This window comes from Eubalaena glacialis, chromosome 3 (assembly GCF_028564815.1).
Source record: "Eubalaena glacialis isolate mEubGla1 chromosome 3, mEubGla1.1.hap2.+ XY, whole genome shotgun sequence".
In the NCBI taxonomy this organism is placed as follows: domain Eukaryota; kingdom Metazoa; phylum Chordata; class Mammalia; order Artiodactyla; family Balaenidae; genus Eubalaena; species Eubalaena glacialis.
In genome coordinates this window covers 156,759,837-156,777,923 of record NC_083718.1, presented here as the reverse complement: position 1 = coordinate 156,777,923, position 18,087 = coordinate 156,759,837, and the positions used below count along the sequence as shown (strand labels likewise).

At 46.0% G+C, this 18,087-nt stretch overlaps 2 protein-coding genes across 2 annotated transcripts in view; both read left to right on the top strand.

Annotated features, from left to right (window-relative positions):
• The window catches only part of NSUN4 (NOP2/Sun RNA methyltransferase 4), a 35,343-nt gene continuing 17,256 nt past the window's right edge, over positions 1-18,087 (top strand). Inside the window, exons 1-4 of the mRNA XM_061186632.1 lie at positions 1-141; positions 4,052-4,395; positions 9,482-9,636; positions 12,683-12,843. Coding sequence (XP_061042615.1) covers positions 49-141; positions 4,052-4,395; positions 9,482-9,636; positions 12,683-12,843 — 753 coding nt within the window. The 5' untranslated portion in view covers positions 1-48. The remainder of the gene's footprint in view (positions 142-4,051; positions 4,396-9,481; positions 9,637-12,682; positions 12,844-18,087) is intronic.
• On the top strand, positions 574-3,191 carry LOC133089052 (sperm head and tail associated protein-like). Its single transcript, XM_061187219.1, has 2 exons — positions 574-635; positions 1,061-3,191. The coding sequence occupies exons 1-2, from the start codon at positions 574-576 to the stop codon at positions 3,189-3,191; spliced, it is 2,193 nt and encodes a 730-aa protein (XP_061043202.1).

Below are 18,087 nucleotides of genomic sequence, written 5' to 3'. Positions count from 1 at the left end.
GTCTCCCTTTGCGGTTCCGGTCGGAATTACCCGGCAGCGCACGCCGACATGGCTGCGCTGGTAGGGAGAGGTGTGCGCGACATGCTGAAGCGTGCGGACTTCATGACGGTCCCGCGGAGACAACGACATAAGAAGAAATGGGTAAGGTCCCGTGATAACAGTGTCTCGCCACCACCCCTCGGGAAACTTCTCCAGCCCTCGCACTTCCCGCACCCCCAGTTAGGCTCGCTCCTCCCGCGCCTCTGGAACGCCTTGGGCCTCCTTTCCCCCGCCCCTCAGGGGGCGTGACTAGGCGCTTCCCTCTCACATCTGTTACGTCATCGCCTCTGTCCGCCCTTTTATTTCGTCACAAGTCTTCGGCTTTCCCTCTTAAGTCTGCAGACTCCAGACTCCGCCCCTCTATGTTACGTCATCACCTCCGTCCTCCTCCTTTAAGTTCTGTCACGCCTCTTGTTTCCTGGCTCTTGGTTACCTTCCCCTGGGTCCCCACTAACCCTTCCACTTCCCTTCCTCCCTCCCCCTCCCCCTTTTTCCTCCTCCCTCGTCCCTCCCACCCCCCCCGCCCCCCCCCGCATGATCTCTTCTCCTCCTTTCCTCCTAAACCTTCCAGCCCGGCCTCTCTCACCCCTAGGAAGGTGACATAGCGACTTCCCCTTCCCTCCTTCCGCTGCCCTCCGGGAAAGGATTCAACCCCTTCCTCAGCCTCGAGCCGCCTCTGGCGCCCAGGAAATTACAGTAGCCACCCTCCCGGCCTTTCCCCAAACCCAGGCAAAAGGTGCAGCGACTCCTCTCACCCCATGGGCTCTCCCCACTTATGCAGAGATCCTTTCTCTGGCCTCACTTGTAGCCCTGGAATTTCTTCCATAACCGGCCAGACCCCCTCCCTACCCCGAGCGATTCCTTCCCCGCCCCCACCGCCCCTCTCCCCACCCCCACCGCCCCTCTCCCCACCCCCACAGACTCCCCTGCGCCCAGGAAGATGTTCTTTTGAACCCTGTTCTCCACTCCTAGGAAGGCCCTACTGCCGGGAGCCTATCCTCTCGGGTTCTTCCCCTCCAAGTCCTTGTGTTGACCGGTTCCGCCTTGTGGCGTCGCCCCCTGCCCGTCCGCGGAGCCCTTATTGCAGCTGGATCAGTCCCCTGAGAACACCATGTCCCTGTCCCCGAGGCCCTTACATTGACCAACACACTTATGGCTGTTACTGTGGTGGATACCCTTCAGCCCCAGTAACCAACCCGGTGACCTCTCCTCCCCTCACTCATGTGCCTTTGGAAACTGGCCCCATGATTTCACCTTCCATCACTCCTGGGACCCAGGGAACTTGCCCCATGATTTCACCTCCTCTTACTCATAGGCCCCTGGGAACTGGCCTCATAATTCCACCTCCTCATGCTCACTGGCCCATGGAAACTAGACCTATAATTTCCCCACCCCTTTCTCACAGGGTTTTGGAAACTGGGCCCATGACCTCCACTCTGCTCTCTTCCTGGTCCTCAGGGAGAAGTTATAATGATCCTCCTCTTTCCCCAGCATCTTCCCCACCCACTGGCAGCTTTTACCATGGCCACGTTAAGCATCTAGACGCTTGTGAACCTAAACCACAGCTTGACGCCCCTCTTGGGAAAAATTACTGTGGCTCCCCACTTTCTTCTCAGGCAGGCACATCTTCTTGTCCCAGCTCACCTCAGGAGGGCTCTTATCACTATTCCCATCTTCCCCCAGATGCCCGCATACCTGCCCCTGGGAACCCTTACTGTGCCATCCGCCTACCCCCTGGGAGTACTGGCTCTCCTTGCTCGCCCCAGTCCCAGGTTTCCAGGAAGCCTTGCTTTGAGTCCATTTACTCTTGGGAGACTGGTGGGAGCTCTTATCTCTGCATAACCCCAGGCACTACAATTTCTGGTGCACCCTGTCCCCAGGAACCACCTCTTCCCCTGTCCTCCCACTGTCCTTGTTCTGCCTTCTTTCCTTCACCTCCAGGCAACCAGTTTATGTCTCCACCCCAGGCACCCCACTGCAGAAGCTATAAGGAACCCCCTCTCCCTACCCCAGTTTGCCCCCAAGCAAAGTCTCCCAAATCCTCAGAGTTAAAACAGCCATGTGCTCCTCACAGATGTCACTCCCTGGTCACCCAGCACACTCCTCCTGACCGGCCCATGTCCCCTAAGGCCAGCACCTCTCCTCCACCTCCCTCCTGCCCTTCTGGTCTCTCCGGTCCTTCTTGTATGGTAACATCCATCAAAACTTGCTCAAATTCCTGCCCCAAAGAACTTCCCCAAGGGACTACCGCACCTACTGTGGTCCCTAGAACCCTCAAAACAGTTATCCCCACTTCCCTTCCCCTTCGCCTTCCTTGTGATCCTGTCTTACCCAATAGTTATGCTCAGACCAGCCCCCGAGGACCCCCCATTGGACCCCCCTGCAGTACCCATGTATATTCTGTGGTTTCCCCCACCCGCCGCGATCCCTGCCTACTCTCTGGTTCCCTCAATCAATCCACAGGTCCCCTTCAGTGTCATAACCAGCCCGTGGTGCCCCCCTGTGGCACCTATAGCACTCCCAGGGGCCCACCCCAACCTCATCGCCAGCCTGTGGCGCCTCCTTGTTCTACGCATATCTATTCTTTTATCCCTTTGAGAACACCCTTTGACCCCCCAAATTTACCCATTGCCCCCCGAGCCTGGGGCCATCTTGATACTAGGCCCTGTGGCCTCCGTGTCTACTCTGTGGCTTCTCGAGACTGCCGCAAGGAGTCTCCCCAGATCCCCTACAGCTGTCCTTTGTCTTCATCCAAGAGTTCCAGCTGTAGTACTAATGCGAACTGTAGTTCGACTGTTGTTATTAGTGAATGCCAGAGTAGTGACAGCCAGAGCAAGAACACCCTCCAAAGCACAAGCTGGAGCCAGAGTGAGAGTACCCATAGCCCTAGCACAAATTGGAGTCAAAGAAAGAGTTTCCATCTTAGTAGAAGTCTGAGTGAGAGCAATAGTACCCATCAAAGCATAAATCAGGAACAGAGTGAGAGTCCTCAACTTTTTGAAAGTCAGGGCCCGATCAAGAGTGCCCTCCGTAACAGAAGTCGGAGCCGAAGCAAGAGTCCTCGCCGTGGCAAAAGTCGTGGCCAGAGCAAGAGTCCCCACCGTAGCAGAAGTCAAGGTCGGAGCAAGAGTCCCCACCATAACAAGAAATGAGAGCAGAGAAAGAGTTCTGACCAAAAATCCAGGCTACAGCAAAATTCATAGACAGTAACAGGGCTGCCAGCCATAGCAAGCATCCCAGCTGTGGCAACCAGGACCAACTTGTGGACTCCTCAGCTGAGGCCTTTTTTCCCTTTCAGTCTACTTATGTGCTCTTCAAGCCTGACTCATGCCCCTCTCTGCTACCCTCATAGCAGTCATCCTGTAAGTCCCCACTTTTGTTCACACCTCAAGGTTTCTGTGAGCTCTCCTCATCCCACCTTCCTGGAGTCTGGGGACTTTCCCAAAATGACCCTCAGCCCTGTGATTCTGAGCATTGTGGTGTCAGTCACTGCCTGACCTTAGGTAAGTTACCCTCGTCTCTCCATCAAATGTAGAAGGTTGATATTTTTTGTGTCCCACTGCGCTATCTCTTGTGGTGCTCACCTAAACTAGGAGACATGAAAGTGCTTTAGAAAATGGAAGGACTGTTCAGAAAGAAAGCATCTTCTATTTTGAAGCTTGATGCTTCACCCAGGGCCTACATGGTTTCTACCAACCTTCTGTAGACTCTTCTCAAGAGTCCTCTCCAAGGCCTCAAAGGAGTACCCTCTTTATTGGTGGCCCCCCACATGCTATTGTGAGAGCTATAGCTTACTTTCACAACACTGAGACAGAAAGGCTGGTTCCCCACTGCTTGTCTCTCACACACTTCTTTGGCAGGCAGAGGCAGGATGCAAAGACAGAATGCAAAGACAGGAGTGGGCACTAGCTGGATCCACGTTTGCCCCAGCGCTCTGAGGTACTGGTGGGGTCAGGCAGTAGGGGGTAGAGGCAAGACTGGAAGACCAATAGGCCTGTTCTCGTTCTTTTAGGCTGCCACAGAGCCCAAATTTCCTGCCACTCGACTGGCTCTGCAGAATTTTGACATGACCTACAGTGTGCAATTTGGGGATCTTTGGCCATCGATCCGGGTCAGTCTCCTCTCAGAGCAGAAGTATGGTGCACTGGTCAATAACTTTGCTGCCTGGGATCGTGTGAGTGCTGAGCTGGAGCAGCTGAGTGCCAGGGACTTCGTGAATGAAGCTATCTTCCACGGGGAACCAGAACCTGAGAATGGCCAAACTGCAGCTCCACCCCCTGCCTCCTGGGCCTGCAGTCCAAACCTTCGATGCTTCACTTTCGCCAGAGGGGATGTCAGCCGTTTCCCTCCTGCCAGGTAGGATCTGGAGCTGTGGCTGGGGCTGTCCTGAGTGTCTGCTGGAAGTAGACAGGAAGAGACGCAGCTCCTGTCCTGTTTAATAGGGATCTTAATATTGCTAATACTTACTGAGTACTTATACATGCTGGGCATTATCTCCTTTTGTTCTGTCAACAGTCCTCTGAGGTGGGTAATATTATTGTTTTTCTTTTACATTTGAGGAAACTGAGGTGCAGAGAAGTTAAGGTACTTACTTGCTTTAGGTCCCTTAGATAGTAAGTGGTGAAGCTAGTAAGTGGTGAAGCTAGTATTTAGACCCAGGCAGTCTGACCTCAGAACCTGCACTTTGAACCTGCTTAAGTGCCCCACTTCTACTGCCTAAGTAAGAAAAAAAACAAAAAACAAAAAACCTTTTTACATGAGCACCCTCTCCAGTTAAAATGTGTGTTATTTACAACTGCTTTCTCACTTGCCCCCATCAAAGTGAGTAGGACAAGTAACCTCATGATACCAAATAAGAGGTGGGACTTGCCTAGGAAATAGGGCTTGCTTAGGGACACAAAGTTAGTACCAGACCAGACTGGGGTAAAAAAAAGGAGACCTTCCAGTCATCTTATCCAATGCTCAGATGTATATGAAGTTGAATGAAAAAAGACTCTGTAATAAAATGCTAAATTGAGAAAAGGAGAGCTCAGTGTTAGCTGTAGGAGGTGGGAATTGCTCTTTGAAGGATTGATTCATTCATTCAACAAATATTTATTGTCTACCAAATGCTAGGCACTCTTAAGTGCACAAGTCCTCATGGAACTTGCAGCCTAGTGAGGGAGATAACTGTTAAAAAACTATTTATGGTTGTGATAAGTGCTACAGAAAAAAAGTACAAGATGCTATGAAGTTTTATAGTTAGGAGATCTAATGCTGAGGAAGTGAAATTTAAGCTAAGACCTGAAAGCTGAGTAGGAATTAAAGCTGGTGGCATGGGAGTGGGGATGGGAGTGTGATGTGAGGCTACAGAAGAGGGCTGGAGCCAGATTTTGAAGGTTTTACAGGCCTTATGGGATCATGGACTTTTTCTCTAAAAGGAAGAGGGAGCCATGAAAGGTTTGTTTGTTTGTTTTGTTGGTGGTGGTTTTTTGTTTGTTTTTGGCCACACCATGTGGCATGCAGGATCTTAGTTTCCTGACCAGGGGTCAAATCTGTGCTCCCTGCAGTGGAAGCTCAGAGTCTTTTTTTTTTTAAATATTTATTTATTTATTTATTTTTGGCTGTGTTGGGTCTTCGTTTCTGTGCGAGGACTTTCTCTAGTTGTGGCAACCGGGGGCCACTCTTCATCGCGGTGCACAGGCCTCTCACTATCGCGGCCTCTCTTATTGCGGAGCACAGGTTCCAGACGGGCGGGCTCAGTAGTTGTGGCTTACGGGCCTAGTTGCTCTGCGGCATGTGAGATCTTCCCAGACCAGGGCTCGAACCCGTGTCCCCTGCATTGGCAGGCAGATTCTCAACCACTGCGCCACCAGGGAAGCCCGGAAGCTCAGAGTCTTAATCACTGGACATCCAGGGAAGTCCCAGCCATGAAAGGTTTTAAGCTGGGGAATAACATGCTCAGATCTGAATTTTTAAAATATCATTCTGGCTGCTGTGTGGAAAATAGATTGGAGAGGGGCAAGGCTAGAAATGGGGTTGTAAATTAGGAGGCTTTTGCAATTGTCCTAGCTGCAGGTTTGAGGGAAGGCTGTATGCTTAAGAGAAGTAAGAGATGAGGTTGGGAAAGTACATGGGGGCCATGTGTGGGAATCTTGAATGTCAGGAGCTTGCAGGTTGGGGGAAGGGGATTTTCCTGGTGGTCCAGGGTTGCTTATAAATGGCTGGAATTACCAGGGCTGGGTAGCTTCAGAGATGTGCCTTTTAATTCATATTGCTGTAATTGCAATACGTTCATCTGTTCTAGAGAACCACTGAAGAGGGTTTCTGAGTAGAGGAAAGGTAATGTACAGTGGTTAAGAAAACCTAGGTTTGGATCCTGTCTTCACCACTTATTAGACATGTGGCATTGGATAACTGAGCCTTGGTTTCCTTATCAGGAAAATAATCTGGAAAGTAATGGTAGTAATAGCTGACAGTATAGTATATGTGCCTGCTACTGTTCTAAGTACTTGTCTTCTATTACTTCCTTTAATTCTTACACTAATCCTATCTGATAGGTACTGTTATTACAGATGAGGAAACTGAGGCACAGGGAAGTTGAGTAATTTGCAGAAGGTCACACAACTGATGAGCAACTGGGCTGGATTTGAGATCCAGGCAGTCTGGCTCTAGAATCTGGGTTCTCCTGCCTCACAGGGTTGTGGTGAGGATTAAAGGAAATGATGCATATTAAACACCTAGTATAGTACCTGCAATATAGCACTCATAAATAGTATCTCTTACTATCGATGTTATTCCCATCAAGGCTGTGCTTCAGGAAGATCATTTTAGTCACTGTGAGGAGGGCATAGATTGGAGCAGGATTAGAGACCAATTTGGAGGCACTGGCTTTAGGCAGATCCATGGAGTAAGACCCATGTGGTTTCCTAAGTTGCCTGAGGACACCCGGAGAGTAGTGGGGGAAGCAGCCCTCTATGTTTAAGTTTTTTTCCTTCTTGTCTTGATGGGCTCCCTGTAAATCAAGGGGATCTTAATCTCTTGGGAGTTCAAGGATGTATGTAGGGAGTCCAGGAACCTCCTGAAATTGAGAAATTGTTGTGCTGCTTTTTTTTTTTTTTTAGTTTATTTATTTATTTTTGGCTGTGTTGGGTCTTTGTTGCTGCGCGCAGGCTTTCTCTAGTTGCGGCGAGCAGGGACTACTCTTCTTTGTGGTGCGCGGGCTTATTGCGGTGGCTTCTCTTGTCGCGGAGCACAGGCTCTAGGCGCGCAGGCTTCAGTAGTTGTGGTGTGTAGGCTCAGTAGTTGCGGCACAAAGTGTGATTTGACTTTGAAAATATCCTATCACGGCCTGAGCCCATCTGTGAACGCCAGAGGTGTTGTGACCTCAAGACTGGGGATTGTAGGTCTTGTAGCTGATTCTCAGTGGTGCTCTGTCTTATATCTTGTCACATCTTTCTTCCAGAGCCTTCCTGTCAGGTCAGCAAGGACCAAGTTTCTGCCTCCTTGAGGCTGTCGCCAAAGGCTGTCCGTGCTGAACCGTGTCTCAGGCTGAATGGCTGCACCACAGTTGCCCTTATGACAAGTGGGTTGGGAGTGAGAAGGCCTTCTGTGACAACAACCTGTCTGTTGTCCCTCTCTCTCTACCCACATGGGTGCTGCCTCTCTCCATGCCTTATTAGCTCTCATTTGGACTCTTTTTTTTTTTTTAATTAATTAATTAATTTAATTTATTTATTTTGGCTGTGTTGGGTCTGTGTTGCTGCGCGCGGGCTTTCTCTAATTGCGGCAAGCGGGGGCTACTCTTCATTGCAGTGCGCGGGCTTCTCATTGCGGTGGCTTCTCTTGCTGCAGAGCATGGGCTCTAGGCGCGTGGGCTTCAGTAGTTGCAGCATGTGGGCTCAGTAGTTGTGGCTCACGGGCTCTAGAGCAGAGTCTCAGTAGTTGTGGCGCACGAGCTTAGTTGCTCCGTGGCATGTGGGATCTTCACAGACCAGGGATCGAACCCGTGTTCCCTGCACTGGCAGGCGGATTCTCAACCACTGCGCCACCAGGGAAGCCCCTCTCATTTGGACTCTTGTAACAGCTTTCCCACTGGTGTCTCTGTTTCTAATTTGTTCTTTGTAGCCCACCTAGCTTTCTAAAACTCTAACTAGCCGATCATGTCATTTTCTTTAAAAACTTTTGGTAACTGCCTACAGGTTATAGTCCAAACTCCTTAGCATAGGGTTTAAGACCTTTTACAGCCTTGGCCTCTATCTGCTTTCCAACTTCAATCTCATGTACCTTGTATTTCTAACACACCAGATTTCTCACTGTGTCTGAAAGAAGGTATGAGTTTGCATGCATCTGTGCCTTTGCTTTTTCTTTTTACTTCTGCTTGGAATGCTCCTCTTCCCTTTTTTTTTTTAACCGAATGAAGACCCATTCCTTCATCAGATCTAACTCAGGTAACTCTGACTCTGACAGGCACAGTGGATGGCACTCTTTTCTGAACCCACAAAGCACTTTGTATCTCAATATGTAACCTAATAAAACTGAGTTTCTACTACATGCCATTCACTGTTTCAGGTGTTGGGGATGTTATAATGAACAAAGCAAGACAAAGTCCCTACCTTCATTCTAATAGGGAGAGAGAGAAGGGGTAAAATACACACAAACCTATACATATAAAGTGAATAATAAATACTTTAAAGAAAAAGAATGCAAGATAGATAGATGGGAGTAGGGGGCTGCTACTTTTAGATGGAGTAGTCAGGGTATGCCAGTGCCTCTTTGATGAGGTAACTTTTGAGGAGGACCTGAAAGAAGTGAGGAAGCAAATGAGAGATATTTGGGGCTTCCCTGGTGGTGCAGTGGTTGAGAGTCTGCCTGCCAATGCGGGGGACATGGGTTCGAGCCCTGGTCTGGGAAGATCCCACATGCCGTGGAGCAACTAAGCCCGTGAGCCACAATTACTGAGCCTGCGCATCTGGAGCTTGTGCTCCGCAACAAGAGAGGCCGCGATGGTGAGGGGCCCGCGCACCGCGATGAAGAGTGGCCCCCACTTGCCACAACTAGAGAAAGCCCTCGCACAGAAATGAAGACCCAACACAGCAAAAAATGAAAATAAATAAATAAATAAATTTAAAAAAAAAAAAAGGGAGATATTTGGAGGAAGAGTGTTGTAGGCAGAAAGCACAACAACTACAAAAGCCTGAGACAGGAGTATGCGTGGCTTAATTAAGGAATAGCAAGATGGCTGGTGTGACTGAAATAGAGTGAGTTGATCTATGTTTTAAAAGGCTGCTCTGGTTGCTATGTAGATGAATGAGTGAGTAAATACACAACTGAGTGTGGGTCTGAGAAATGAGTTTTTGCTGAGTAGAGCTCAGTAGCCCCTGAGGGCATGGACTTGTGACCTTGACTTCCAGTGGGTCTCCTGACTTGGAATTTGACTCTAAGGTGGTCTCCTCTCTTCTAGGCTTGGCAGCCTGGGTGTCATGGATTACTACCTGATGGATGCTGCCTCCTTGCTGCCTGTCCTGGCCCTCGGCCTACAGCCTGGTGACACCGTGCTTGACCTGTGTGCTGCCCCTGGGGGAAAGACACTAGCATTGCTTCAGACTGGCTGTTGCCGTAAGTCAGAGGGCTGGTGTCTTGGCAGGGAGGGCTCCCGACCTCACCCAGTCAAGGGCACACTAAATATGATGGGCTTTCTGGTCCGGGTCACAGGTAGGATAGTGCTTGCTTGCTAAGCTGGTGTGTTTTTTCTGTTTGCAATGATTTTCTCTCTTTCTCCGTTAGTTGGCCAGGGAAGACTGCTGAGCAGAGCAAGGTCTCTGAAGGCAGATTAAAACAGAGCCCTGATTAATCTACCACATGACACTTTCATCCCTCTGCATCTGTTTACTTTGTGTCTAAGATTAAGTTCCATTTCCTTAGCCTGCCAGCTAAAGTGATAAGATCTGGCTGCAGCAGCCTGTTATAGCTTTATTTTCATTTTTTAATACATTTATTTATTTTTGGCTGCATTGGGTCTTCGTTGCTGCGCGCGGGCTTTCTCTCGTTGCGGTGAGTGGGCTCCTCATTGCAGTGGCTTCTCTTGTTGCGGAGCACAGGCTCTAGGCGCGCGGGCTTCAGTAGTTGTGGCTCGCAGGCTCTAGAGCGCAGGCTCAGTAGTTGTGGTGCACAGGCTTAGTTGCTCCAGGCGTGTGGAATCTTCCTGGACCAGGGCTCGAACCCATGTCCCCTGCATTGGCAGGTGGATTCTTAACCACTGCGCCACCAGGGAAGTCCCCCGTTATAGCTTTACTGTGTCATTCTGCCTCAGGCTTTATGTGTTTCTGCCAAAACCTGCTACTCTCTGTTGCCTGAATAAGCCTCCAACTTTGCCATGTTATGAATTCTCTCTGGAGTACCCCCACTTTATCACAGCTGGCCTGTCAACGCCCTTTAAGCTTTCCAGCCTCAGCTCAAGTGTGCCACCTCCTGGAAGTCTTCCCTCATGATCTCTGCTGGCCAGTTGAGAAGTGCTGCCTCTGTCTCCTGTGCTCCCACACCATGGGCATCACCTTTGCAACTGTTAGCACATTAGCCTTGCATCAGAGCTTTACTGGGTATGCATCTTCTTCCTGCTCAAGATTATAAATTCCTTGAGGACAGGCCCAAGTCTTACTCAGTAGTATAGGCCAGGCTGGGCCTTGTACATTGTAAGTGTTCACTTCAGCCATCCATTGGCTGACATCCTGCCTTAAATAGGCAGTATTTTTATCTTGAGAAATATCCACAAGGGGGCTGTATTTTTCACACTGATCCTGGAGCTCAGCCAGGCTTAACTTGCCGTATGCCCTAGCCTTTTTGTTGGGCCTGGATCCTTCTTTTCCAGTTCTCATTAGCCAACTTGCACAGTTTGAGTTAGCTTCCAGCCTCAAGGTAGGTCCTACAGGTGATTCAGAGAGGTACCACATTTGATCACTAGCTTCTGGCAGTCCAGAGAGAATGGAGAAGAAATGTTGATATGGTTTAATGGGTCCAATTCAAGGGAGCCCAGCCTGTGTACTGGGCTGTGTTAATCTGACTGAGTGCTGTGAGAATCCATCAGAAGGGGGAATGGATAAGGTAGGGTTACTTGGATGAGGAGGGACTGGAACTCAGAAGAGGAAGAAGGGCCGAGGAGAAGTAACTGAGAGTTGCTTTTCTAAGGTATGCTGAATTACCAACACCTCACCCTTATCCCAGCTCCTCACTCAAGTGACTCTGTGATCCCAAGGAGATAGGAATTACAGGGTAAGAAGGGACCAGCCCTCATATTTTATGGAGGGGGAAATTGAGCTCTAGAGAGATTAAATAACTTGAATCTTTTACATGAATTGGAGGTAGAGGCAGAACTGGAACCCAGCTTTTCTTTTCTCAGTTGATATCCTGCTGCAAATTCCTCTTGAGCAGAGAATCCAATTTTGACTTCTTTGAGTGCCCTCAAAAATTGGGACATATTTCTTTGTGGGAAGACTAAGCTGGTTCACCATTGGATAAGGTATGTATTCTCTAGTTCTTCACCACAGTGCGCACTGCTCCCTTTCACTCCTTGACTCTGAGGCCAGGTGTCAATTGCCATTTATCATTAAGCTTGCAGTAATAGTATTTCTTATAGTAGAGCCAAGAACAAAGTGAGATATTTCTTGAACTCATGTCTATCACAAAAGGGAAAATGAAAGGAAGATGATGAATCATTTAGGATTAGGTTTGGTCATATACAATAGAAAACTCAACTAACTGGCTTAAAGAAGAAATGTTTATTTCTGTCTTACATAAGAGAGCTGGGATATAGGCAGTCCAGGGCTGGTATGGAGACCCCACAATTATCAGGGGACTTGGGCTTCTTCTTTCTTTTTTGCAACCTATTTTATTGCTGGCTTCCATCCCCAGGATTGCCTCATGGTCCTCATGACTGCTGGAACTCCAGTCATCACATTCAAATTCCAGGCAGGAAGAAAAGACTGGACAAAAGGGACACATCTCCTGATTGTATCAGCTCCTTTTAAACATTTTCCCGGAAGTCCCACACAATAATTCTGCCTACAACTCATTGACCAAAACTTAGTCATTGAGTCTTACTTAGTTGTCAAAGGAGGCTGGGAAATGTAGTCTTTTGGGGAATATTGCTTCCCCCTCCCTCAAATAAAATTGGAGTTCTGTTACTAAGGAATAAAAGGAGAATAAATTTTGGGTAAATAATGTGTAGTGTCTACCAAAGATGAAGAGAGACACATATTTCAAGAAAAGTGGGAGAGAACGTATTTCTTTAGAAATAAATGTTTTAACCTGGTCTGCTTTATTTATTTACATAACCTTTCTGGCCTATGTCGGTGTTTGCCTTTGCAGCCCCCACTCCGGAGTGTCTAGTACTGTGCTATGTATGTAATAAACGTTTCTCCTCCACCTGCCCCTGCCCCTGGGGTCTGCATTGATTGGCTATGCCTGAGAATTGGTCTGACTCTCCATTAGCACCATTGCTGGTGGGATGTTTTCTTTTGCTGTGGCCTCTGAAGTTGCTTTATTCCTGCGGGCATAAAATGTTCATACTACCCAAAACGTCTATAGATTCAGTGCAATCCCTGTCAAGATTCCAATGGCATTTTTTACAGAAGTAGAAAAAACAATCCTAAAATTTATGCTCCCACAGGCAATCTCGCTGCCAATGATCTCTCCACTTCACGAGCAGGCAGACTACAGAAGGTCCTTCACAGCTATGTGCCTCAAGATGTCAGGGATAGGAATCGAGTTCGAGTCACATCATGGGATGGCAGGAAGTGGGGAGAACTGGAGGGGGACATCTATGACCGGGTGAGTGATTCCTGACCTGGGACATCCAGCTAGCCAAATCTGGCATCCCCATCCTGGCTCTAGGCCCTGAGGGGGTAAGAGCTAGCCATATATATTTGAGGATGTACGGCTGACTGTGGACCTGGCCAACTCTCCATGGATGATTTGGTGAAAACAGCCATCTGTAGAATTGTTAGTTCAGTTTAGATAACTGGCTGCTATCTTCATTAGAGGCAGTTAGCAAAAAGAGTTTGAACCTGTCTGACTGGAAAAAAAATTATTCAGCTTATTTTATTTTGCAACTCACTTGGTTACACAGTAACCCTCATTAAATTAATATGAATTATCTCATTTATTTTTGAATATTAATACAGTACATGGTACAAAATGCAGAAGGCACAGCATGGTATCCAGGGAAAAGTATGTTTCCCTCTTACTCCTGTCTCACAGCCATCTACTTCCTCTACAGATGACTATTGTCTATATTTTCTACTGTATCCTCTTAAAATATTTTCTTTGTGTATATACAAATATAAATGTGTGTTTTAAATCTACAAACAATAAATGCTGGAGAGGGTGTGGAGAAAAGGGAACGCTCCCACACTGTTGGTGGGACTGTAAATTGATGCAGCCGCTATGGAGAACAGTATGGAGTTTCCTTAAAAAACTAAAAATAGAACTACCATATGACCCAGCAATCCCACTGCTGGACATATACCCTGAGAAAACCATAATTCAGAAAGAGTCATGTACCATAATGTTCATTGCAGCTCTATTTACAATAGCCAGGACATGGAAGCAACCTAAGTGTCCATTGACAGATGAATGGATAAAGAAGATGTGGCACATATATACAATGGAATATTACTCAGTCATAAAAAGAAACGAAATTGAGTTATTTGTAGTGAGGTGGATGGACCTAGAGTCTGTCATACAGAGAGAAGTAAGTCAGAAAGAGAAAAACAAATACCTTTTGCTAGAGAAAAACAAATACCGTATGCTAACACATATATCTGAAATCTGAAAATAAAAAAATGGTTCTGATGAACCTAGGGGCAAGACAGGAATAAAGACGCAGACGTAGAGAATGGACTTGAGGACACAGGGAGGGGGAAGGGTAAGCTGGGACTAAGTGAGAGAGTAGCATTGGCATATATACACCACCAAGTGTAAAATAGATAGCTAGTGGGAAGCAGCTGCATCGCACAGGGAGATCAGCTCCGTGCTTTGTGACCACATGGAGGGGTGGGATAGGGAGGGTGGGAGGGAGATACAAGAGGGAGGGGATATGGGGATATATGTATACATATAGCTGATTCACTTTGTTATACAGCAGAAACTAACACAACATTGTAAAGCAATTATACTCCAATGAAGATGTTTTAAAAAAAAAAAAGGAATGATAGTATATTATGTTTACTATTCTGAACTTTGTATTTTTTTAAATTTAATAATGTGCCTTGAAGTTCAAGCTTTTGTTTTTGTTTTTGGAGTATAATTGCTGTATAACAGTTTATATGTACTTAGGATATTGACAGAGGTTACTAAATCACTCCCTATCGAGGCCAAATCAGTTTCATTTCTACTGGCAATGAATAAGAGTACTGTTTCCTCATATCCTGCCACCACTGATGTTGTCCAACTTTTTGGTTTTTGCCAAACTGAAGCATCTAATTTGCATTCTGTTATGAATGAAGTTGAAAGTCATTTCATATATTTTTTTTAATTTTAAAAATTTATTTATTTTATTTTATTTATTTTTGGCTGCATTGAGTCTTTGTTGCTGTGTGCAGGTTTTTTCTCTAGTTGCGGCGAGTGGGGGCTGCTCTTGGTTGCGGTGTGCAGGCTTCTTATTGCGGTGGCTTCTCTTGTTGTGGGGCACGGGCTCTAGGCACATGGGCTTCAGTAGTTGTGGCTCGTGAGCTCTAGAGTGCAGGCTCAGTAGTTGTAGCGCATGGGCTTAGTTGCTCCGCGGCATGTGGGATCTTCCCGGATCAGGGCTCGAACCCGTGTCCCCTGCATTGGCAGGCGGATTCTTAACCACTGCGCCACCACGGAAGCCCCTCATTTCATATTTTTAAGTTATTTGTATTTTCTTTTAATTGGCACATTCTAAAAACATTTACTTAAAACATATACTTCTAAAAATGTAAAAAATATATAGCTATTGTCTCTGTGTTGTCATCTGACACATTTGTCCAATCTGTCCAGTTCTTACCATCTTGCCTCAGCCACTCTAAAAAATTGAAAGAAAGACCAAGACTTATAGAATCTTGGATACCTTGAGAGACCTGCTTCCCACCTGTGTAGGAATCCCCTATTCAGCTTTTTTGTATGGGGGCAGCAGATTGGAGAGAGCATGACCTCTGCTGTTGGCCTAACTTGTTTCTGTATCACAAGGTTGCCACTTACCTACTTTGGGAAAGCTGCTTGATCTCGCTGAACTTCAGCCTCTTCATTTGTAAAATAGGAAATACTGCTATGTAAGATTATTATGAGGATTCATAATGAGCATATCCAGGGAAAGTGCTTAGTACATCATCTGGCCGTGAAGATTAGGCAGGTAGTAACTATCATCGTTATTCAGCCTGTGCTTTCACACTTTCATTGACAGGGGCTCACTGAGGTTTGAACACCTCTGCTGTTAGAAAATTCTTCCTCTTATTGAATTAAATGTGTAGATTGAATTAAAATGTGTAGATTTTGTGGTATATGGTTGAGTACAGGGATTCTAGAGTCAGACTGCTTGGATCGGAGCCCTGGCTCTATCACTTATCAGCCAGAGAAGTTTGGGCAAGTTAACCTTTCAGTTTAAGCTTTTGTTTCTTCATCTGTAAAATAAGGATAATAGTAGTGCCTATCCCACAGGTGAAGATTAAATAAGAATGCATTTAGCATAGCTCCTGGTATATAGAAAGCATTTAATAATATTGTCGTCATAATCCTTATTATGTTTATTATTTCCATTCATCGGTCCTAGCTATGCCTTTTAGAACAATGAGCTGCCTCCCATTTCACATGAAAGTGCTTCAAACATTTGAAAACAGCTTTAATGTCCTGAAGATGTCTTTGTTAATTTATTTGTTGAACAAATAGTTGTGCATACTATAACATAGTAACACATACTACGTGTTAGGCAAGGGTGAAGCACTTTAGATGCAAAGAAGAATACTATCTCAGGGCTCCATACACTCTTGGTAACTCTATCTTACCCCCAACTCTACCTGGCCATCAGCTGGAGTGCCAGAGCTCTGCATTTTCATGGCAAGATACCTACCTGCCTCCCCACTCACAGCTTTCTTTTTATAGGTGTTGCAGTTATACCTTTTACCCATCTCTTTATTTTTAGCCTTGTTGAATCACTTCCTTTTAGATATGTCTCTTATATACTGCATAGAGTTGGGTTTTGCTTTGTGAACCAATCTGTAAATTTTATTCTTTTAAAACAATTGTCACTGATATATTCGGTTTCGGCTCTGTCAAATTATTTACTGTGTTTGTTTTACTTTATCTAGGAAGGTTTATATATATATGTATATATATATATAAATTATTTATTTTTGGCTGCATTGGGTCTTCATTGCTGTGCACGAGCTTTCTCTAGTTGGGGCGAGTGGGGGCTACTCTTGGTTGCGGTGCGCGGACCTCTCATTGCGGTGGCTTCTCTTGTTGCGGAGCACGGGCTCTAGGCACATGGGCTTCAGTAGTTGTGGCTCACGAGCTCTAGAGCACAGGCTCAGTAGTTGTGGTGCACGAGCTTAGTTGCTCCGTGGCATGTGGCATCTTCCCAGATCAGGGTTCGAACCCATGTCCCCTGCATTGGCAGGCGGATTCTTAACCACTGTGCCACCAGGGAAGTCCCAGGAAGGTTTATATTTTAATTCTACATTAGATAATTTCAATATGAAAACTCTTTGGGGGTTTAATTCTACTGGTGGTTGTTTCTGCTAACGCTTGCTCAAGGAGGCTTGTTTCCCTTTAAATTTTGTGGTCATTTTTATCACCTTTCATAATTTTCTAATAATTTTTCTGTTGGAGTATAACACAGAAGTGATCAAATCATCAATATACTGCTTAAAGAATGATCTTATAGTGAAATATATTATTACTATCCTTTCAAGAACTATGATACTACCAGCATCCCAGAAACTCTCTTGTGCCCCTTTCTGTCTTCCTAGGGGTGATCACTATTCTGACTTCTAAAACCATGGATGTACTTCATATAAATGTAATCATATAGTATGTACTCTTGTCTGACTTTTTTCTCTCATTATGTTTGTGAGATTCATCCATGTTGTTGCCCCTGGCAGTGGTTTATTCATTGTTGTTGCTGTATTATATATTATGGTGTATATACAGAATTTATAGTCCATTCTATTCGTAATAGACATTTGGGTCACTTCCAGTTTGGGGCTATTACAAAAACACTGCTGTGAACATTCCTGTAAATGTGTTTTGTTGCACTATGTACACATTTCTGTTGAATTTCTGAATCATAGAGTATGTATATGTTCAGTTTTAGTCAGTACTGTCAAAGTTTTCCAAGTGATTGTGTGAGTTTACATTCCTACCTACAGTGCATGAAAATTCCTGGTGTTTCACAACCTTATCAACATACTATTTTGGGACTTCCCTGGTGGTCCAGTGGTTAAGACTCTGTGCTTCCACTGCAGGGGGCACGGGTTTGATCTGTGGTGGGGAACTAATATCCTGCGTCCCGCATGCTGTATGTGTGTGTGTGTGTGTGTGTGTGTGTATATATATATATACTATTTTTTCCTCATTTTAGCCATGTTGGTGGGTGTGTAATGGTATTTGCATTGTGATGTTAATTTTTGTTTCCACTGATGACTAATGAGTTTGGACACCTTTTCATGTGTTGATTGGCTATTTTTTTTTGAAGTGAGAATTCAAGTCTTTTACCTGTTTTTCCTATTGTCTCTTTTTAATGTGTCTATTTTTATTTATTTATTTTTAAATTTTATTTACTTTTTATTTTTTATTTTATTTATTTATTTGGCCACACCACGGGTCTTGTGGGATCTTAGTTCCCTGACCAGGGTTTGAACCCGTTCCCTCACATTCCCTCAGCAGTGAAAGTGTGGAGTCCTAATCACTGGACCGCCAGGGAATTCCCTGTCTGTCTTTAAGGATTTACTTCTTATTTACTTATTTATTTTTGGTTGCGTCGGGTCTCAGTTGCAGCACGCAGGATCTTTCGTTGTGGCACATGGGCTCTTCGTTGCGGCATGTGGGCTTCTCTCT